At 33.9% G+C, this 24,647-nt stretch overlaps 1 protein-coding gene across 1 annotated transcript; it reads left to right on the top strand.

Annotated features, from left to right (window-relative positions):
• Positions 1–2,260: 2,260 nt before the first annotated feature.
• On the top strand, positions 2,261–23,306 carry LOC145628044 (protein MALE DISCOVERER 2-like). The gene is made up of 12 exons (XM_081680374.1): positions 2,261–2,360; positions 2,474–2,606; positions 2,761–2,832; positions 2,990–3,133; positions 3,225–3,301; positions 7,604–7,681; positions 7,752–8,135; positions 9,050–9,240; positions 10,497–10,629; positions 10,730–10,887; positions 11,843–12,010; positions 23,046–23,306. The coding sequence occupies exons 1-12, from the start codon at positions 2,261–2,263 to the stop codon at positions 23,304–23,306; spliced, it is 1,899 nt and encodes a 632-aa protein (XP_081536500.1).
• The last annotated feature ends 1,341 nt before the right edge of the window (positions 23,307–24,647 follow it).

Here is a 24,647-nt window from a genome sequence, read left to right as displayed (position 1 = left end):
CGCCAAGCTCAAATTTAACGCGTTTTCGAAAATCCGATAAGTTTACCGTACTGGAGGATAAAATAATATAATTTCCTCGAAAATGCTATTTGATTTTGATTAAAACTCTGAAAAATCAATAAAAGTCAATTTATCAATGCTAATTGAATTAGGAATGAAAAGAACCTTCTAGAAGAATCTAGAAGACTAAAACCATTCCTAATTGCATTAGGAATGATAAATCATATTAGGCCCTCCCCTAGATCATTGGGCCGCATATAAAGCTCAAACCGGGCCCAGTTTGGTAAATTGGCCATAACATCCTCAATATTCATCGGAATTGGGCTTATAATATATCATTGGAAAGGTCTTTGCAAGCCCCATCCAACTACACTACTATTGGACCCATATCATGAACCAACCAAACTGGATTGGCTGTTTTCTTAAAATAAGTTTTCAAAAACAGAGAGAAGAGAAAAGAAATAAAAACTTTCCGCAACACTAGACCTTTCCACACTTTCGTTTCATTCGATTATAATTCGACGTGAAAGGTACTCATCACTAGGTTTGGTTTTGGGGAGACACAAATGGATGTCTACAATGGGCTTTCTGACTTTGTTCTTGGACGGGTAGTGACTGATGCGGAGAATCGGAAGCGGGTCAAGTACGAATCTAGTTGTCGAGCAATTGGATATGGCTTCCTTCCTTTCTCTTTCTCTTCTCTTGGCGAGTTAGAAAAGGAGGTTGTTGTATTACTAAAGCGGATCTAGAAGTTCTCAAAGACTCACGGCATTGGGGCGCGTGCTGCAGTTCATATTTATACTAGGATCAGTTTTTCTATAGCTAGAGAGTGGGGGGCCAGATTCTATATGTTGTATAACTCTATATGTTTTTGAGATATAATAATAATAATAATAACAACAACAACTACTACTACAACAACAACAACAACTACTACTACTACTACAACAACAACAATAAAATGTGATTTATAAGGAGGTATATGGCAAATTTTTCATCCTAATGTGAGATATTGTGTTAGTTTTGGTACTACGTGTCCATCAACAATTTGTCAAACTATGTAAAACTTATTTAACACTAAGCTACAATATGTAAAATGATTTTTACATTTTAAAAAAATCATCATTATAAAAAAATTACTCAATATTATGGGTCTAAATTAGTTCTTAAATTTCTACATCGTACGAATTTTAAAAGATAATGATTAATGTTTTTTTAAAAAAACTTTGTGACGCAAACAGAAAGAATGTTTTTATCTGCTTAGGTATAATTTTATATTGTCATGAGTTCGTTAGTATTTCTCCTCCCTTTTCTCAGAACCTAATATTTAGTTTTTATAACACGATATCTCTCCTAAAAATCATATGTTTAGATGTTGCTAAATTTTCTCTAAGGCTTTAAAAATTTAGAATATAGTATGTGGCTACCAATATAGACAATATATCTCTCTCCATCTCTCTTCTTTTCTCCTTCTCCAAAAATAATAGACCAAACATTGGGAAAAAAAAATTAGGAGGGTAAAAAATTGAGAAGCAAATTTTGAAAGAAACAATTTTATTCAGGTTATAATAATTTAACATTTGTGATAGGTAAGAGAAGAAACAAAATGGAGAAAGAAGTCTTATTTTCTTTTTGATTATGATATTTGAGCAAATAGTTAATAAAAATACTGTTGTTCATCTTCCAACAACATTTCCATTTCTCTTAAAGTTTTCCAATGTTTTATATATATATATATATATATATTTTTTATTTTCTCTTTTCATTTTATATTGAACAGTATCTAAATTTAAAATTTAAATAACTTTGTACTATTCCATTCCTTAAGGAACATGATCCCATTTGTTTACATTGTAAATACTATACCTTATATTTACCTACTTTTAGATATATTTCGTTTATTTAACTTTGTAGTTTTAAGAAGGATTAATTAATTTTAAAGCTATTTAATTTCAAATTCTCCAGCATTTCTAAAAACCATGTATGACTTTGAATTTATCCACATTTCAATTCTTTGAGTCTCATATCTTTTTTTTTCTAAAGTAAGAAAAACAAAAGGAAATATAATTCTTGAAAATAATCTTATAGGAGGCTCAAATATATCAAAGTTTCATTTGTTTGAAAAATGAAAATTATGTGTGTGCACCTTGAAGCTTGAGTAGCGAAAAAGAAAAAGAAAAAATGAACCATATTATTTTTGTTGGGATAAACGATGAGTATGATCAAGTTAACATCTTTTAAAGCTAGAATAGTCTAAAAAATGGTCAAGAGGTGGAATTCATATGAAATTCAACTATCTTGCATTATGGTATTAGCAATTCTTGCAAAGATTCAAAAGTGTGAATCCCTCAATCTTGAAGGTATATATTAATCTTCATTCACTCTTATTAATGAAATATTTTTTTAACCTTAGATTGATTGTGTCATTGGTTTAAAATGACATGCCCATATTCTAATTGCTCTGCTTTTGTAGGTTTAGCGTTGCTTGAGTTCAGAGAAAGAATAGAAAATGATCCTTACGGAGCTTTTGCCAATTGGAATCCAAACCATTCTGAACCATGTGCGTGGCTAGGTGTCCAATGTTTAAATGGAAAAGTGAAAATGTTGTAAGTGTGTATGTGACTTAACTTTTATGATTCATTTTATGTTACATATTTTCCTTCGGAAGTTTTTCATGTTCCTTAAAAAAATCATATATTTTTTAACTAATTCATAGTATATTTATCAAATATTAACTTGGTTTTTTCCTCCTACTTTAAGAGATCTAAGTGGGCTTTCATTACAAGGAACATTGACACCAACATTAAATAAGCTAAGATATATGCAATCCTTGTAAGTCCTCTTCTTTAACATAAACATGCACTTGTGTTGTTGCATGATTAATCCAACTCTATATTTGTAGCTTGCTACAATGGTTGGATATCACACCATAGTTGTTGTCTTACTTGTTGGAGTAGGCTTAATTCTCAACCTTTGTTGCCTTTAACAGAGTGATGAGCAACAACAATTTCTCAGGTTCTATTCCTAGAGAGATTGGAGAGCTTAAATTACTAGAAGTTTTGGATTTGAAGCATAATAATTTTAGTGGGAATATTCCTCTAGAGATAGGTGGGATGTCATCAATAAAATACATGTGAGTTCTTATTTTTTTTAAAAAATGTTCCATGCAATCAAGGTATATATAAATGTATCAAGTTGAGTGGATCTTTCTTATATTATTGTAGGTCCTTTTGTGGGAACAATTTACTTAGAGATAACCCGCCTACAATTGGAATACTTGATTATCTTTTTGAATCAAGTTGTAATCAACAAATCAGTTCAAATGGCTTCAGATTTGAACATTACGTTAAAAGGAATATAAGTTGGTGAGATTCTTTTCATTAGTTTGTTAACAAAAAATGCAATTTTATACATTAGTCAATTGTACACCAAATATATTAACCACCAATTAAAAATACAAAAAATTGATTAGTTTAGGTATTTTGAAGAATTTAGTTACATGCAATTAAACAAATAGGAAAGTATGAAAGATTAAGTAATTTAATCATTAATTTTTGAATGATAACATTACGTTAAGTGTGGTAATATATAATCTCATAATTTTGTAAACAAGAAATTACAGTTCATCCATCCCTACTAGTTATAAGGATCAAAGCAAATGCTAATTATTAAGGTATGGAAAAAAAAAACCTAATTTATATGCTTTTTTAAAAAGGAAAATTTGTTAAAAATAATCCCAACTTTCACGTATTCGCTTTAAATAATCCCAACTTTGGATTATTATTAAATAATCTCAACTTTGGTGTGTATTCTCTCAAAACAGGCCCAAATCGATTACTAACTTGTTATAATAGGTTAAGGTGACACGTGTCACCATGTGATTGGTTGATAAATTAAAAAATACTTACAAAAAAAGTGAAAAACTTAAAAAAAAAATTGTAACCCAGCCACCACCCACCACCCACGAACCATTTTCCCCACCACCCACGAAACACCTTCCCCACAACATTTGCGGCAGTCGGAACCCCCTTCCCCACCCACGCGTCGGTCAGAACCCTCTCTCTCACGCCAGAGCTCCCTTTCCCCCAAACCCACCAATTTCGTAGCCTAACCACCCCCCCACCAAAATCCCACCCACCCGACCACCCAAAATCCCTAAAAAATCTCCCCCAATGTATAAAAACCCCAGCCGCCCTTTTCCCACCATCGGAACCCTAGGGATTTCAGGCCTAGGCTGTGGGATTGGTTGTTTAAGGGAAGGGGTGTCAGTTAAGGCGGTGCCGGCGTAGGCTAGCGCGAGGGAGGGGTCTGGCCGCAGCAGGCTAAGGTCGGGGACTTGGGCTAGGCCGGTGGCAGGCCCGATGATGGTGGTTGTCGTGGGTTGGGGGCTTGGGTTTTTTTTTGTTTTTTTGTTTTATTAATTTTTTAAATACATTTTCAACCATTAAAACGATGACACGTGTCAATTATCTGTAAAAAAAATTACATGTTTAACAAATTACCGGTCACATGGGCCTGTTTTGAGCGAAGACACCCCAAAGTTGGGATTATTTAATAATTATACAAAGTTGGGATTATTTAAAGCAAATACGTGTAAGTTGGGATTATTTTTTGAAAAAATTCCTAAAAAATGATATAGGAACCAGGCCACCTTGTAATTATTTGACACATAAATATTTGTTTGTTATCAAGCAACTTACTGCCTTTGTAGTAATCTAAAGAAGTTTCTACACACGGATTCAATTAAAATAAAATCTAAAATCTCATACCCACCTCACCCTATAAGATTCCCAATATACGCCATAAATGAAATGTAGAAACCATTCTAACAAATGAACCAAACAACTTCAAACTATTAAGAGATTTAGAATCAAAATATTTAAGCTTGAGATCTCATTTTTCCATTCATTTCCAGTTCAACATATGTAATGTAATTTTTTTAGTCCACTGCAAATACCTCATACGAAACATAATCAATATTAGGTCCATATAAATTATTTGGTAGTAATAAAAGGATATGCAAGAAGGAAAACCCTAAAATTAAAATGTCGGGTAGATAATTGTTGTGTCAATATGGGACGTGTATCAAACCATATTTATTCCTGACACTTCTACTATCATAAAAAAAAATGTTTAAAAAATGATCTAACAAAATGAAATAATTTATTTGGCAGTATCTTTTCTTAAAAAATGAAGAATATTTTGATGATATAATTGAATTTAATCCATACTAGTTGTGTACCTATAACCAAAACATGCATGATATTAATATGATGAACTTGTTTGCTACTTTTATGTTTTTATGCTATAATTTAGGAATATCATTTTCTCATTATCTTAAGAATAATCTTAGGAGAATCTAAATATATCATATCACTAATATATAAAGTTGGTCTCGCAGCCAGGCCATGAGACAACGACACTTGGCATTACAGTTTTTTGCCAAGTGTCGCGCCACATATACGTATTATTGTGACACATATTATGCTAGGTTTTAAGATAAAAATTTTGTATAGAGTTTTTTTTTTATCGATATACTTCTAATAATTCAAATATAAAAAATTAATCATAACTTTTAATAAATATCTTATAACTCAGTTCTATTTCCATTATAAAATTCGTTTTAAAAAGTTTTTTAAAATAAGATCCATTTATAATATATTTAATAAATTTTTAAAAAATAATAGAGAATTAGTATAAATAAGCTTTAATCAGTAAAAATTAATTTTTAATTTGATAAACAATACTTTTAGTTCATTAAAAAATAATTTACATTCGATAAAAATAACTTCAAGTCAAAATAACATACATAAATACCAAGCCACGAGACTGAAACAATTGACATTCCAGTTTTTCGCCAAGTGTTGAGTCACGTAGGCGATAAATAGATATTATTGTGATTAAATTTGATGCCATGTTAGATTAGATTGAATAAATTTGTTTAGGATACAAATATATACATAAAAAATTATAATTCTTTTAAAAAAATTATCTTTTTACTGACAAAAGAATTTCTTATAACAAAACATCACATAATACAATTGATATGAATATTCAATTTACAATAGAATTTTACTCTTATATTAACGACGCAATTATAATTATAAATATGGCCATGTATCATTAATTTTTTTAACTACCTTTGATTTACCATCAAAGCTTTTGAATCATGTATTCTTCATATTCAATTTTAATATTTTTTTTTATTTAAAAAGTGTTTTAATTTTTTTTTCGTGAAAAGGTACTACTAAATTTAATGCTACAATTATTATTAATTTGATTATTAAATTATTACAAATAAGTACACTCTTTAAATGGGTTTTTAGGGAAACACTCGGGGGCACGTACTAGTATGTGTATAAATAAGAGTTTTTTCCTGAGATTTTAGAGCACCACATAGGATTTTAATTTTTAAAAAATTATTAAAGCCTCACGTAGGATTAATATTTTTAAAATGCTACAGTAGGATTATGCCACGTCAGATGAGTTTTTTGAAAGCGCTAATACGATTATAATAATAATAAAAAGCGCCAACTAGGATTAATATTTTTAAAATTTTACATAAAATTATGCCACATAAGATTAGTTTTTTTTTTTCTTAAGTGCTACGTAAGATTATAATGAAAAATAAAAAATTATTAGAGCAACACATAAAATTATTATTTTTTAAAAAATTATCATGAATAATATTAAATGATTTATTTGTCTTAAAAAAATTAAATGATTTATTTGGGTAATTAATGTAACCAACATTATGACAAATTTTTACAAAAATTACATAAAGGAGAGTTCTTTCATGATATTTTAGAGCGTCACATAGGAAAGTGTTATATTTTGGATGAAAAAAAGAATTGAAATTTATTTTAGATCCAAAATTTATATTAATTATATACATAAAAAAAATCAGCGTGTTTTTTGTGTGGCCGGCTGAGACACACCAAAACACTAACCGGGGTACCCCAACCAATTAATCATGACCACACGGTGGGGCTAGCCACACATGACATTTTTTACAATAAAACAATATCTTTTTATATTACGAATTTTTTTATCTAAATATGAGAAACAAATTAATAATTCATTTTATAAAAAAAAAAAAAACAAATCAAGCAGTAAGCAAGCGAATATAACCAAGTTTATCAAATAAATAGGGTTTCATCTAGTATTATAGTAATTTTAGGTTACATAAGGATTAACATCTTTTGTTGTCAAATTTTATATTAATTAATTTTATCTCAAAAAATAGTAGTCCGTATTATGTATTTATTGTGAAATAGGAACTTAATTCATTTTGGTAATAAATGCAAATGTCTAATTTGAAATTGTATTTTACATGAAAAGCTATCAAAATAAGATTTCATGATAAGCCTAAATATTAAGATATTGGTCTCACATGTCTTGTCCTTTTTTACTACAAATTAATTCGAATTCTATTGGGCAGTAATTGGTGGCGCATTTTGAATCAATTAAGGACCTACTTTGGATTTATCTCTATGTAAGTATGATTACAATCACAAGATATAATTTGTTTCAAAGAAATGACAAATTTGTGTTTATAAGAGTTATATTGATAATATTTTCTTACGTATTACTTTCTTTACAGGTTGGAGACCAAAAATAGGAAATGTTGTTTCTATGACAGAGGAAACAATTGTTGCTGCAATGAATCAAGTTCGTAGAAGTTCAATGTTATTGATTTTATTTTTAAAAATAAGTTCTATTCTCTAATACTTTCTACATTATTCCATTAGGTGCAATTGAAGATAGTTATCGTCGTCATCTGGTTGAACAATCAAGTAATAATCTTGTTGTTGTACGAACAAAGGTTGTTAAAGACCAACAAAAGAAATCCCCTATTGTTTTAAGTACCGGAGCTTATCCTGTTCATTTACAAAAACCTACAATATTAGCTCAATCTTCTTCTTCTACTACTTTTACTTCTACCACCTCTCACGAGCAATCTAAACCAAACAAATTTTTTCTTACGACTACTTTTATTATCTTAGTTGTAAGCGTAGTAGCAACTCTTAGTTTTTGTTTTGCCTTAATAGCCATAAAACGCTATTGTAGTGCTAAGGTTGTACAAGCACAAAATGCATCTTTACTTCATCGGTTGAGCAAGGTCTTTGTAACAGGTTAGAATTTTGTTTGGCTTTTTCATCACATACCCTCAAGTTTTTTTTTTATTCAATACATACTCTTGTCTCAAATGCACCATATAACCCTAAAGATTTGTTTGGACGAGAACAAGGAAGGAAAGGAAGAGGAGGGATAGAAGAGGAAGGCAAGAAAGAATAAGGGAAGGGGAGAGAGGGGGGGGAGGTGAGCTTCATTTAAAGAGAGAGAATGTAAGATAAAGGTGGATAAAATAAGAGAGAGTGTGAAAATGTTTTATAATTGTTGGGTAAAAGGGGTAAGATTGTATATGTGGTAGATCTAAAATAAAATAAAGCAAGTGCCTCTCCTTTCCCTTCCTTTCCCCAATCCTTTACCCAAACAAGAGAGTGTGTTCCCCTCCCTTTCTTTTCTTTCCATTTCCTTCTATCCAAACAAGGTGTTAGTTTTCTTAAAAATGCACTAGATACTCTTAGTAACTAACGTAACATATGTTAACTCTGTTAGTTTTTAGAGTTAATTTTGCCCCGCCACCCCAAATTTCTTTCCTCTAACCCCAAAACCAACTGCGCTCCCTTCCCCTACCCACGAAACCACCCCTATATATCTTTTTTTCCACCCCCAAAACCAATCATACATACATGATTTTCAAGGGTTGGGGAAGGAAAAGGGTGGTTTCGGTGGTAAGGGAAGAGGTCTAAGGTAGTTTTGTAGCATAATTAATCAAACTCCACTCATATTATGGTCATTAAGGGTATATGAAACATTTTTGTAAAAAATTCATGGGTATATTTTTTTAAAAAAAAATTAGGGGTACACGGTGAATAAACTAAAACTCAGGGGTATATAGTACGTGAAAAAACGTTATTGCTAATTTTATTTTTTCTATTAGTTTGGTGATCAAATAATAAATCCAGTTAAATTTGGAGTACAGGAGTTCCGGTATTAAACTCATCTGAGTTACAAACAGCTTGTGAGGATTTTAGTAATATAATTGATACTTTCTCGGGATGCTTAATGTATAAGGGAATACTTTCAACTGGGGTGGAGATTGCTGTTTTGTCAACTTCAATCAGGTCATCACAACAATGGTCCAATTACGCAGAAAGGGAGTTTAAAAGAAAGGTCTTGAAATTTTCTTCTTATTATCCTTTTTCTCATTTTGTTAATCATTTTTGAAACTAGTTTACTATCTTAGTTATTAATTATTATCTAAATTATCATTTGACATTAATATAAATATATTATTGGTTTTAATATTTTTTCGATATGTTGATACATAGAGAGGTGCATACAATATAATACTCTCATTGTTCCTATATATTGACCTTTTTCCATATAAAACTTCACTTATCTATTACAATTCACTTTATTATCATAAATGGAATGCTCATTATTTATAATTAATTCTATCACTTTACTTTAAACCAACTATCCACTATATATATAGCAAAATATTTCTTAATTTCCACTAAATATAATAAACAAGACCTCATTATCCATAATTATAGTTTATAATACCTTGTAATTATAATGAAAAAAACTACTTAACTACCAACTACAATGTATTACATATTAAAATAAAACATCAATTAGATTGCCTAAATATTTCTCCCATGCATTTTGTCAGTTACATGGGAACAAAGAGAGTACTACACAACCTTGATTACGTGTAATTTAATGATAATTAATTTATAAGAAGAATAGCATGTCCCAATTTACTTAATATGTTCACATTTATAGTTAAGGAAATCATTAAAACCAATAAGCTTACATAGTCTTAAAGTTTTCTCTTGACATAAAATAGTCATTCGATATGATGTGACCAACCTATAACTTTTTTTGCGCATAATGTGTGAGTTTCTCAGTTTAATGATGACAATAAAACACGTATGCATCTTTATGAATTAGTAATTTGATATGGTTATAAGGTGAGATTATTATTTTTAGCGGCGGCCTAAAGGTGGGATTATTCTGGGCAATTTTTCCTAAATAAAAATATGTTAAGCACATGTTGTGGTTAAAAGCTAAGGTTAGAATTTAAAGACTGGACATAATAGATAAATTTTATTATGCTGTGTACACAACATGGGAGGTTCTTGGAAGAATTATGTAGTGTGTACGATTTCAATATTGTTTCTATTCACTTTTTCTAGATATTACCAAAAATATTTATAGAAATGTGTTAGAACTTAAATTATATAATAATTAATTTAAATATTTGTTTTAGGTATAAGGTGACTACTAGAAAATTCCTTTAATTGCATGTAAGATTCATCATTTTGTTTTATGAAATGCACACTAAAGTTTTTATTTTACTTTCATTAATCAAAGAGATTGTCTTGCTTTAATTTCATATGATTTATAATTTATGTTTGCAGATGGATACTTTTTCAAAGATAAATCATAAGAACTTTATAAATCTTCTTGGCCATTGTGAGGAAGATAACCCATTTGTAAGGATGATGGTATTTGAATATGCTCCAAATGGGAACCTTTATGAGCATTTACATGGTAATAGCTAGATTGTGAATGTAATTTTTATATTTAAGTAAAGTCTTTGACAATGATCTAATTTATTCATTCATTCTTTGCTCCTTTTATTCCTCCCTAGTTAAGGATATAGATCATCTAGATTGGACTACTAGAATGAGGATTATCATGGGAACTTGCTATTGTCTTGAGTACATGCATCATGAGCTTAATCCTCCCGTCGTCCATCCAAATCTCCAGTCAGATACAATCCTTCTAACGGACGATTATGCTGCAAAGGTTAATAATTATTTACCTGAATTTTATCATTTTCTTGAAAGTTTGTTTGTTACATACTTCCTTAATTCTAAAATAATTAGAACATTTGATATATTGTTAAGTAGTTTTTAAATTATTACAACATTGTTTCATTTAGCTAAATAAATTCATTCATTTAGTGTATAAGCCTGATTTTTTTTTTAAAAAAAAGGGTAATTCAGGGTAATTATATTACTCTCTCCGTCCCTAAATTATATTCCTGGTTTCTATTTTGGGTATTCCAAAATTACATTCCTCCTTTCCATTTTTAGTAAGTTTTTTTTTCCAAATATCCTAAATCAACTCTCTTTTTCTGTTGTATATTTAATGCTTTCTCACTCTTTCTATCCTAATCTCACTCAAGATCCTTGTGCCTAATTTAAATGAATATGATTGGTTCTTAATTTTCAATTAGAAGCATGTTATTGGTCTTTTTTTTTTTTTTTTTGCAAAGGATGGATGACATGGCATCATTAATCATTAATTTATCTTTGCTTTACTCAAAGACATCATTTAATATTTTGTATTTCCCATTGAAATATTTCATTATTGTTATTTGTCTTATTATTTCCCTCCTTAATTCCAGAGTAATTTTACAAACAGGAATGTAATTTGGGGACGGAGGGAGTATCATTTTAGATAATAAATTGGGTAGTTTTATCATTTCATTTAATAAATGGGGGTAGTTTTGTCATTTCATCTATTTTTGTTAAAAAAAACCATAATAAGGTGGTTGATTTACAAATTTGTAAATCTTCTTTATAGACTTGAATTTTCTCTTACACAAATGTACATCCCTTTATATTGAATTGTATTTGGTACAAATGAAGTATCAATAAATCGAACAAACCAAGTTCATGATACTTGTTCATATTATGCTATTATAAACCTTATTCAATTGAATTGATAATCAATATTTTTTTAAAATATTATTAAGGTCGCAGATATTTCATTTTGGGCTGATATTGTATCCAAAGCAAAGATTTCAGATGATGAAGAATTGGAACCTTTACATTCAAATCCAGGTCCCACTTGCGAAGATAATGTATACAATTTGGGGATATTGTTACTTGAAATTATCTCGACCAAGTCACTGAATGCACAGGTTAGGTCCTTAATTAAGTGTCAACTTTTTACACAAGTATCCATAATGATTTGGTTGTTTTTTGTTTACATTAATTATAATTAATATTACTAAAACAAAAAATAATTATTAATAGATCCGATGATTAATTAATAGGAAAAATTGGTATTATTAATCCCAACTTTGGGCTATTTACTTTAAATAATCTCAACTATCGATTATTCCTGAATAATCCCAACTTTAGGGGTTGTTTTCTTCTATTAGGTCATGACCGGTTAACAAAATCAATGGCCTAGGTTACTAGTATACATGTTAACGTGTGATTGGTCTAAAAATTTTAAATAAAAAAATTCAAAAATAAAATCAAGAAAAACATTTAAAAAAAAAAGTAAAAGTTAAACCACCCCTACCCCAGCCTTACCGCCGGTTTCCATCACCAAATCAGTCGTTTTCTCTTCCCCAAGACAACCCCCTTAACCCTTGCTGGTTGCCGCCCTACCCTACAACCCTATAAACGAAACCAACCATTCAAATAGGGTGGCTAGATGGGGAAATTGGGTTGGATTTTCGAGGTGGATAGATGGGGAAAATGGGGTGGTTGAGAGCCTGAGAGGTTTTTGGGGTGGCTAAGTGGGGAAATCGGGATGGCTGGGGATTTTTTGGGGTGTAGCAAAGGGGTTTTGATGTGGATTAAACCACAATAACTTATACTAGCAATTAGGGTAAACTTAATTCAATAAAGTTTTGATCTTTTCGACTTAATCAAGAAGAAAAGGCAACGTTTCGAAATTAACTCACACGAATCAATCTTACAATTAACTTTCTTAAACTAAAAAACATCTAATTTTATTGATGATAACAATCATATTTATAGGCATACAATCCCATGCCCGATAGGATAACTATAACCAAAAAGATAAAATTAAAGCTTAACAAATTGATAATCTTAAACCAACTACTAATAAGATAAAATAAATAAGGAAAAATAAATCCTAAACAAAATAAATCTAGACCAAGATCCTTGATCCGCATCATTATCCCCCTCTTGAAAAAAAATATGTCCTCAAGTTGTTTCAACAACAGAAGGTATTAAATTTGAAGCTTGGAGTGTTGCTTGAAGTCCATGTCCTAGCATTAGCTTGTAACGATCTTTTCAAACCAATTTGACAATATGATATGGTCCTTTATCAATAGGTATAGAGTAGTTACCCATGTATTTTACCATTGCCGCCTCATTCACCCACACATAATCACCAACACTAAAATTTGTAGAACCTATAGGAGTTTGAGGTGGATTATCATTGTTGAAATACGGAATAAGGTTCTTTGATGGAATGTAGGCTTTTTGTTGTTGCCAAGCATGATCTAAAATTTTCCCTTGCCCGTAGTTTTAACAATTTGGTACAAACCATCCACTAAAGGCTCAGCATATCCCCTCGAATAATATTAATTTTCGGCCTCATCATCAAGCCATACAAACTCACTGGTCTTGAAAACATGAGTTTTGGACAATTTCAACGAAGAACTTCATGGGGTGCTAGGGGATATATCCAAATCGGTGTACCTAGTTAGGATCATGTTTGTTTCACTCTCTGCATAACAGTCCATGATCTCCTCTTCACGATCTCCCTTGTCTTCATCATTGATAGAATATGAGAATATTTGTCGTGCCTTTCTCATTGATCAAAATTGAATATATAATACAAGCGTATACTAGGTTAGGGTGAAGGCTACATTAGTAATTTACAAACTAATTATATACTAGATTATTTACATAATCTAACACACCCCCGCAGTCAAAGCGGGAGGACCATGAACGCTTAGACTGGCCCGAAAATCATCAAATAAAACCTTAGGCAGACCTTTGGTGAAGATGTCTGCAATCTGATATCGGGAAGGTACATGGAGGACACGAACTTCACCCCGTTGAACTTTCTCACGAACAAAGTGGATGTCCATCTCAATGTGTTTAGTGAGCTGATGCTGAACCGGATTACTAGAGAGATAAATCGCACTAAAATTGTCACAATAAACCAATGTTGCTTTCGGAATAGGGAGAAATAGCTCAAGCAACAAATTGCGAATCCAGCAGGATTCTGAAACCACATTGGCAACCCCTCTGTACTCTGCTTCGCAACTGGACTTAGACAAAGTGGGTTGTCGTTTCGAAGACCAATAAATCAGATTATCACCAAGGTACACACAATACCCTGATGTAGAACGACGGGTATCCGGACACCCGCCCCAATCTGCATCCGTGTATGACACAAGAGAAGAAATAGGAGATTTATGCAATTGTAAACCAAAATCCGTCATACCTTTAATGTACCGTATAATGCGTTTCAACGCATCCATGTGCTCAACACAGGGTGAGTGCATAAACAAGCAAACCTGCTGAACTGCATACGAGATATCTGGTCAGGTGAATGTCAAGTACTGCAAAGCACCACAGAGGCGCCGATAAGAAGTAGGATCATCATACAGAGCACCCTCCTGAGTGCTCAATTTGCCTTTGGTGTCAACAGGAGTAGGCGAAGGCTTGCAATTCGCCATTCCTTCTTTTTCCAAAATTTCCTGCGCATACTTCTTTTGAGATAAAAATAAACCATTTTTACTCCTAGTAACAGCAATACCCAAAAAATAACTCAAAGGACCCAAATCCTTCATAGCAAATTCAGAGCTGAGGCGAGAAATAATATATCGTCGGAGAGATTCCGATGAAGCAGTAAGCACAATATCATCAACATATAGAAGTAAATAAGCAGTATCATTACCATGGCGATAGATGAACAAAGAGGTATCAAATTTGCTATTAGCAAAACCAATAGTTGCCACAAAATCTGCAAAACGTGTGTACCACGCACGGGGTGCCTGTTTCAGACCATATAGTGACTTCTCTAATAAACAGACATGATCAGGTTTAGCAGGATCTTTGAATCCCATAGGTTGATACATGTAAACCGTTTCATTCAAATGACCATGTAAGAAAGCATTTTTCACGTCCAACTGATGAATTTGCCAAGACTTAGCCAAAGCAATGCTAAGAACCACCCGAATAGTAGCCGGTTTAACAACTGGGCTAAAGGTCTCATCACAATCTATTCCTTCCCTTTGAGTTTTACCATCACCAACAAGACGAGCCTTATGTCTCTCAAAAGACCTATCATATTTAGTCTTATGCCGGAAAACCCACAATGACCGAATAATGTTCACATTCGGTGGTCGCGGAACCAATTTCCAAGTACCATTTTTAATAAGAGCATCATATTCTTCCTGCATAGCAATTTTCCAATTATGGTCACGAAGTGCGGTAACCGGGTTCTTTGGAATGGGTGATATGGAGGTAGTGGTGTGATGTGTTTGATCTTGGTATTTGGGATTGGGTTTGACAATGCCATGCTTGCTACGGGTAGCCATGGAATGAGAAGGCATTGGGGATGGTGCGGGAACAGAGAAGGTAGGAAACGAGTGAGAGAGAGGATGAGATGGAGAATGCTCGTCCTCACCAAAGGTTGCACCCCCCGCACCATTGTCTGCGTTTAACCCGGCGGGGCTAGCAGGAGGTGACGCAATGCCACGCTGCTGAACAATGGGGGAGGGTGGTCGCATTGGTGAAGGTGAGCGAGAGAGTGTTTGCTGCTGGTTTTGAGGAGAGAGAGGATGCCCAAGCGTGGGAAAGCTTGGCAGCAGGGGATGAAAAAGAGAAGGAGAGAGCAGGGGACTCCGCGGGGGGGTCGCAGCCTGTGCACCCTCACTGCAGCTTGCCCGCGGCGCCTTCTGTGTGGCAGCAGCATGGGAAGGCAGGGGACACCGCTGGTGAGCCGCGGCTGGAGCTCCCACACCACAGCCTACCCGCGGAGCTTGCTGTGGGGCAGCAACATGCACGGGATTGGGGTGAGGGATTTACTTGGGTTGGGTGAGATTTTGACGAAGAATGGGGTTGTCAAGGATGCTAGAATCACTACCTAAAAAATCATAAGTATGTGTCTCGGGAGTATGAATTTTTGAAAAAGGAAAAACCGACTCATCAAACCATACATGTCTAGCTATAATAATTTTCCGACTCGATATATCAAAGCATTTATACCCTCGATGATTAGGCGGATAGCCTAGAAAAACACAAGGACTACTTCGAGCTTGAAGTTTGTGAATTTTAGATGACGGAAGGAGGGGATAACATAGACAACCAAACACCCTAAGATGAGAGTAGTCGGGAAGCTTTTGATAAAGGATATAAGTAGGCGAATTATAGGCTAGAATTTTTTAAGGTAAGATATTGTGGAGATAGGTAGCCATTTCAAGAGCATGATGCCAAAAAGATGGCGGCATAGAAGCATGACAAAGAAGAGTTCGAACAATGTTATTGATCGTTTTAATTTTCCTTTCGGCCTTGCCATTTTGAGGAGAAGTATATGGACAAGAGAAGCGAAAAGTCATGCCATTATGTTCACAGAATTTTTGGAAAGGGGTTTTAGTGAATTCCGTTCCATTATCACATTGGAAAGCCTTAATCTCCCTCTCAAATTGAGTCTTAATAAATGATCGAACACGAATAAATAAGTCATAAACTTGTGATTTGGAAGAGATAGGAAAAGTCCAAAGAAAATTCGTGTAATTGTCAAGAAAGAGAACATAATAGTTATGACCAAGAGAGCTAGCAACTGGAGAGGTCCATAAATCACTGTGAACAATGTCAAAAGGCATAGTAGTATGAGACAAAGAATCATAAAAAGGCAATTTCATTAATTTTCCCAAAGGACAAGAATGACAAATGTGCTTAGAAGCCTTATTACAATTGATGAGGTTACTACTACGCAAAGAACTTAAAATTGCATTTCCCGGATGTCCTGGACGGGACTGCCACACACTAGGAGATAAAGCAGTAAATGCCGAAGGAGTGGAAGAAGCAACTTGAAAATTTGAGGAGAATGGATAAAGGTCACCATGGCTATTACACCTCACTATTTTTCTCCCCGTCTGCAAATCCTTCACAGAAAACCCAAAGGGATCAAACTCAATAGCAACATTGTTATCAGTTGTAAACTTTCTAACAGAGATAAGATTTTTGATAAGATTTGGGGCATGAAGAACATTTTTGAGATGGAGAGAGTTTTTGTGTAAGGAAGAGTGACCATAACCATGTATCGGAATTTTGCTACCATTACCAACAACAATTGCATTATTCTTATTTTTACGCAAGGAAAAATAATAAGCCAAATTACCTCTAGAGTGAGTCATGTGAGATGTGGCACCGGTATCCATATAATAATTTGGATCATTCAAGGTGAGAGTGTGCATTGCTTGCTCAATATTAGTCGGCTCATAACCCGAAGAAGAGGTCGGGGCATTGGTGAAGTATGCTTGTTGAGGCCGAGAACCCAGAATGCCAGATTGAGATGGGTAACCTTGAGGCCGAGCACCCCACTGTAATGGGGCTGAACCTTGCAAGGGGTAAGGGCAAGGAGGAGGTGGAGCCCATGGTCCTTGGTAGTACGCCCAAGGAGGGAACATCCAAGGCTGCTGCATATAGCCTGGGGCTGACTGAGGTTGCTGACCAGCACGCTGTTGGCCCGGCTGCTGCTGACTGGGGCGTTGCTGGCCCTGCTGCTGGTTGTTCTGACCGTCGTGGCCACCACCACGGGTCTTTACCGACTTCCCTTTATTGTTTTAACGGCCACGCGACTGCTGCCCACCGCGAGTGCTTGCTGGTGGATCAGCCGATTGATGAGACGAGGCAAGATGCGCCTCTTCACTTGAAACAGGAACGGAATCAGCGTTGCCTTGTTCCTCAAGCTCAAGCATGGAACGAAGGGTATCAAAAGACGGAAGGGGATCAAGATGTCGAACAGATGTGCGAAAGGGTTTGTAATCCTCCGTTAACCCTTTCAAGAGTTGAAGCGCCATTCTATTGTCAGAAACTTTATCACCAACATTTCTCAAACCGTCAGCCAGGGTTTTGAGATGAGAACAATAGGGTTTCACACCCTCGAATTGTTCGAGCTTGGTGTTGGTGAATTGCGCATCAAGGTGTAGAGCTCGGGCAGACTTGTTATTGAGAAAAAAATTCTTCAATCGATTCCAAGCATCGATAGCCTTGTCATCGGGGTCGATAATGGAATTAAGGAGGTTAGTGGAAATAGTGTTGTAGATCCATTGACGAACGATGTTATCAAGTCGCTGCCATAAAGCTTTATCAGAGACTTCAGGAGCCGTGCCCTTCTCATTAACAACCGGAATGATGTGGTCTATGACTAAATTTGTGCGGCAATGGAGTTGAAACAAAGTCGACCAAACATTGTATTGTTTACCATCATACTCAAGAACAACGGGAATGCATGTCTTGATGTTGGTGATGAGTGTGGCAGGGTGAATACTCTTTTCGGCCATTGGAGGAAAAATCGAAGGAGATAGAGAAGAAAAGAAGGAGGACGAATGGAGAAGAAGAGCGGAAGAGAGTTAGGGTTTCGGATCGAAAAACCTAAGCTCGTGATACCATGATAGAATATGAGAATATTTGTCGTGCCTTTCTCATTGATAAAAAATGAATATATAATACAAGCGTATACTAGGTTAGGGTGAAGGCTACATTAGTAATTTACAAACTAATTATATACTAGATTATTTACATAATCTAACAATCATCATCCTCAAATTCATGTTTTTGTTGCTCTGTACACAAGACATGTTCCTTCTTTGTAAATCAGAAATTTATTTGGGCAATCTCTGCTTATGTTTCCTTGGCGTTGACAATTGAAGCAAATTGTCTTCTTGGCAGCGTTTCTCGACAAAATGTTTTGGGTTAGGACTAGCCATAGTTTCACCTTGTCTTTTCTTGTTTTGTGTGTACCCTTTTTCATGCTTCAATGCTTTTGTATGTGGTGTAGTTGCCAAAGTATTATCTTGTTTGTGTTTCCAATCAAACCTAGAAGAATTTCCTTGAATTTCCTCTTGTTGCTTCTTAACTTTAGAGGCAATTAGACAAACATCATCAAAAGTTATATAAGATATTAGTTCCACTTTATGCCTAATTTGTCTTTATAGCCCCATTAAAAATCTACTGATTTTTCGCTCATCTTCTTCCTCACATGCACAAGCCATATAATGGTTCTCAAACTCTTTTAAAATATTATTCAACAATAATCCGTGGTTTTATTGAATTGAGTTTAGTTTATTGTATAGAATTTGATTACAAGAACTTGGCTCAAACCTCTTACGCATCTTAACCTTCAAGGCCTCCCAAGAATCAAAATGTTCCTTGCTATCTTGTAATCGTCTATCCTGCATACTCTCATACCAAAGGCTAGCATACTTCGACAGTTTCAAAATTGCAAAAGAGAATCGCTTGGAGTCTGAAGTCTTCTTATGGTTAAAATTCCTCTCGATCTTGCGCTCCCAATCAAGATATGCATCTGGTTTCAAGTCCCCATCAAAGTTAGGTAGTTCATTCACTTTAATTTCCTCGTCCTTCTTCGAATTGAAGTTGAGCAACAAACCACCACCATTATTTGATTTTAGTTTTTGTAAATCTCGTTGTATATTCGTTTGATATCCAAAAAAATTTGCTAGCTACCTAGTCAACTGAGGGAAATTCCCTGTTTCTCATGGTGAGAAACGGAATTTGTTTCTCATGGGGGCATTTTCGTTAATAAATCAACAACTTTTTCATTATTGTGGGCTCCACAGTTGAATAAAGTTGAATGAAGTTGTTGGTTTATTTACGAAAATGCCATGTCACCATGAGAAACTGGGGCTTCCCTCGTCAACTGATCTATACGTTTAGATTGATCGACCATGTTGAACATCACAATTGCAGTTTCTTAAACAAGGCTAACAACAACCAATCACGAAATCAACTCCAAACTGACCTGTTGGCAGGAACAGACCTAGTTTAATAGCAAATGATTTCGAAAACCTCTAAATTTTGTATTTGAAAACTAGAAAAAAAAACACCGAGATTCAAAAAAGCTTTTGTAACAAAAGAGATATACCCTCTCGAAGTTGACCTTCGAAACTGGCCAAAACTGACGAAAGTAGATCACTTCCAAGATCGTGATGAACTGAAATACTTCCAAGATCGTGATGAATTGAAAAATTCTTCAAAAACCTTGGCTCTTGATACTAATTTTGATGTGGATTAAACCACACTAAGGGATACTAGCAATTTGGGTAGACCTAATTCAATAAAGTTTTGATCTTTTTGACTTAATCAAGAAGAAAAATAACGTTTTGTAATTAACTCACACGATTCAATCTCACAATTAATTTTATTGAACTAAAAAACATATAATTTTATTGATGAAAATAGTCATATTTATAGGCATACAATCCCATGCCTGATAGGATAATTATAAATAAAAAGATAAAATTAAATCTTAACAAATTGATAATATTAAATCAACTACTAATAAGAGAAGATAAATAAGGAAAAATTAATCCTAAATAAAATAAATCTAGACCAAAATCCTTGATCCGCATCAGTTTCTAGGGTAAGTGAGGAATTCGGGGTTGCTGGTGTGGTCGAGGTGGTTGGGTGGGGTTTTGGTTGTGGGTGGCGTTTATCAAGTTGGTTGAGATTGAAATTATGGTGGGGTTTATTAGTTGATGTGGTTAGGGTGGTTGGGTGGGGTTCGAACAATCGGCTAGATAGGGTGGGGTTACGGGTAGTTTTGGGGAAAGGGTGGTGATTTCGGTAGGCTAGAGAGGAAATGGCCGGGGAGGGGCTGTGGTGGTGTATGAATTTTTTTTTTTGTTAATTTTTTTTTACTAATTAACATTAACCATGTGGCAAATTTTTTATAACAAAAAATTAATAATTAATTATTTCAACAGGTCATCGATTTTAATATGATAGAAGAAAACGCCCCCAAAAGTTATGATTAATTAAAGTAAATGACCCAAAGTTGGAATTAATAATATCAAATTTTCCTAATTAATAATGAATAATGAATTTGTGTATACACTTATCAATATACTTAGGTACTATATATTAAAAGATGTTTATAAAATTGTGTATGTGCCACGTGTATCATTTCTTACGCTAGTATCATGCCATATCATCATTTAACAACCTTTAGAGTCACGCGACGTCATCATTAAATGGTCTTAATTAAAAATGCATACAAATAGATTTGAGGCTTTTTAAAGGGAGGTTAGTGACGTATAAGTAAATGCATAATGAGGGGCATAAGGGTCATTTCACGAAAATATATATTATGAATTTAGTAGTATCATTGGGTGATCAATAGTATCACTGGATGGTCAAATAGTACCATTAAATATTTTGTGGTACTATGTATGTAAGTAGTGGTACTATATATTCATTCAGTGGTATTAACTACGTGTAAAAATAGTATCACTACATAGTCAATTATATTATATAAGTTTTGATTGGTACATGTTAAAGTGGTCCCACATATCAGTTCCTCTCCTTTTTCTCACCCCCATGGGCTTTTCAATATATTAGTATTTGTTATACATTTGCAAATGCATATCAAATCTACATTAGTGCTTCCTCAATAGGTTTGAACCCCGAACCTCATTAAATGGACACCACATGTAGTACCATCTTAGCTAGAATTAAATCATGTTCTATTAACTCACATTTATATATAAATAAGGAGTACATGTATTAGAATGTAGAATAAAAACCGAAAAATCCAAAATAAGTTAGGAAAAATTGATTCTAATAATCCCACTGCACCTTTAGCCGGTTCACTATTAATAATCCCACTTTCGGATTATTATCTAATAATCCCATCTTTATAGGGCATTTTCTTCTACTGGTCTTTTGTGATCGGTAACCGGTACATTGGGTTAATTATTTTTAAAAAAAGTTTTAAGTGACACATGTCACTTAGTGATTGGTCAAAAAATAAAGAAAAACTAATTAAAAAATAAAAAAAAAAGAACTCCAGGCATCCCAACCACCACGCCACCCCACCTTCCGTCAGCCCCACCTCCCCAACCCTACAACCGAATACCGCCCCTCGCCCATGAGCCCATCGTCCCTCCCCACTCCCCACCCAGCAAAAACCATCTCCCCTTCCCCTGAAACCGCCCCTCTTCCCCTAAAAATTCGGGAACACAACAGCCAGACACGCAGCCCAACCACCATAATAGCCTGCCGCCGTGGTCTGGTCGAAGCCCAGCCTCAGAATCGCCTGCCGACGCACTCAGACCAGCAAGATAGCGGCCAAAATTGTCGAACCCGCTTGTGCTTCCGCAAGAGCAGCTTGAATTCGCACCATGCCAAGTCGGCAACATCCCACCAGCCTATATAGAAACACCTGACCAGCGGAGCAGCTACAATTCCCACTGGAAATTGGTTCCGCCACCCAATTGTAGGGGTGGGGAGAGGAGGGGTTGTGTTAGGGTAGGAGTTGGGTAATTTAGGAATTGCTGGTTTTTTCTTTGATTATTTTTAAAAATTTTAAGTTTTTCTTTTTTAATTAATTTTATTTTTTTCAACCAATCACGAAGTGACACGTAACATAAAAACCTATTAAAAACCTGTTAGGTAGGATTATTAGATAATAATCCAAAGGTGGGATTATTACTAGCAAACCGGTCAAAGGTGGGATTATTAAATTTTTCGAATAAGTTATTGTTGTCATTGTATTATATTCTTAATTTCTTATTTACCCACGTTACAAAGATTAAAAAGTTTTTTAAGTGTCTAATATATAAATGACAATTATTCAAATTTTGGAATTGTGGCACTCTTTTTCCAATTCTGGATATAGTAATACTTACTTGCAATAAAGTTATTTTGTTTACATTAGCACACAAATACTTCTCTTGATCTTTTGAGAAATAAATATAGTTATTTAGCTTGGTTATTTCCATTTGAAGAATAAAATAATAAAATAATAATGTTCTATATTGCTATAACTGTTCTATTAGCCTCATTTAATAGATTTCTTAGACACAACCATATGAATCTAATATTGCATCCAAATTTTTATTGTATTTTCTTTGAGTTACTTGTCATTTTGATGATGTTTTTTTTTTTTCATTTTATTTTTTTATTTTAAATCTATATTTTACATACTTTCAGGCTATAGAGTACTTGAAAGATAAGAAGAAATATTGCAACTTGGTTGATCCTAGTTTGAAGTCCTTTAAGAATAACGAGCTAGAAATTATTTGTGAGGTCATTCATGAGTGTCTAAATGAAGATCCAAGGCGAAGACCAACACTTAAAGATGTAACCTCCAAGCTACAAGAAGTAATTAAAATTACTCCTGAGGCTGCTAGTGCTAGACATTCACCCTTATGGTGGGCAGAGCTTGAGATTCTCTCTATAGAATCTGGTTAAGTGGCTCTGCACACACTTTCTTGCATGTGTATTAGATGAATTTTAGAGGATTAAGAAGTGCAGGGATGGTTAGTCCCTCCATATCCGTCCGGTGTGACCAGGGTTCGATCCTCACCCCATCCTTCCTAGCACCCCCGTATCTTATCTTATAAAAAAATATTAGAAGAATTTCGTCAAGTGGGTGTTGTATATTTGTGTTGATACATAAATTTTATTAAACCAATGTTTGTGTTTAATAGTATTTTAATCCTTGTTACATCAATTTGTAATGATCTCATTTATAGATGGCACATATTTCAATAACAATGGGGTAAGGATATCATTTACATTTACATTTACATTTACATTTGCATTTTCAAATATCCATTTTATTATTTAGCCCGACGTGTACATAATACTCTTAATAAAGTGCGTCATATTTTAGAAGCCTTATATGCTACTTAAACTTACTTGATTGGTAGTATTCGGGTGAGTAACATTCTAGGTGTTTTCTCAAGGTGCACATAAGAGATTGTGGAAATATAGCTTGGTCTAGTGGTCAAGTTTGTATCTCACGACGATGAGGTTATGGGATTGTAGGGAATATTTTAAGCCATCCCACACTTGAACCCCACTGTGATCATACACTTAGGCATGGTGACGTCTGAAGAGAAGGAAGCTAGAGTAAAAGAGTCGCCAACAAGTTTTAGGAACTTGTAAACCGTTCACAGGGTGAAGGTTACACCCCTTAACGATCCAGGAGATCGTTTACTCCAATAGGTCTGGAACCATGACTGAAAGTTCTGGGATGAAGGTACAAATCAAACCTAAAAGAGATTGAACTTGCCCTAAAAACAGACCTCTACTTTATTCTTTTCGTATTTATGTGCGCTTTGACTAACATGCAATCAATATGTTAACCCTAAACCTGTTTAATCTATGTTAGTTGAATATTAATGCACAAACAAATTTATTATTGGCGATCACTTGAATTATAATCATATTAACCTAAACAAGATTATTAATTATCTTATTAAGCGTGATTACAAGTACAAATTCCCTTTAAACATACATAAAAGGCGTGATCAAGCAATAACAATAAACAACATCAAGCAACATAATAACAATCATTATAATTATAATCATAATTAAAATAATCATGTTAAAGCATAATATTATTAGCAAGATCCTAGGCATGATACTAACAAGATTAATAACAAACCCTAGCATGTCACTAAACAATAAAGATCAAAGCTTTAACCCTAACATGATACTAACATGATGTTAGGAAAGAAATAGGAAGCATCATAATAAACATACTTGATATTAGAAATTTTAGTTAACCCTAAACATGATACTAGG

The sequence above is a fragment of the Chenopodium album genome, chromosome 4 (assembly GCF_948465745.1).
Source record: "Chenopodium album chromosome 4, dcCheAlbu1.1, whole genome shotgun sequence".
Lineage (NCBI taxonomy): Eukaryota > Viridiplantae > Streptophyta > Magnoliopsida > Caryophyllales > Amaranthaceae > Chenopodium > Chenopodium album.
The sequence above is the reverse complement of the archived record's forward strand: the minus strand, read 5'-3'. Positions and strand labels throughout refer to the sequence as shown.

Excerpts from the sequence above, each read along its gene's own strand:
- LOC145628044 (XM_081680374.1), top strand. The coding sequence starts at position 2,261 with ATGGTCAAGAGGTGGAATTCATATGAAATTCAACTATCTTGCATTATG. Across the intron at positions 2,607-2,760 it reads AATGGAAAAGTGAAAATGTT|AGATCTAAGTGGGCTTTCAT; the intron begins GTAAGTGTGTAT and ends TCCTACTTTAAG. Across the intron at positions 3,302-7,603 it reads TTATCTTTTTGAATCAAGTT|GTTGGAGACCAAAAATAGGA; the intron begins GTAATCAACAAA and ends CTTTCTTTACAG.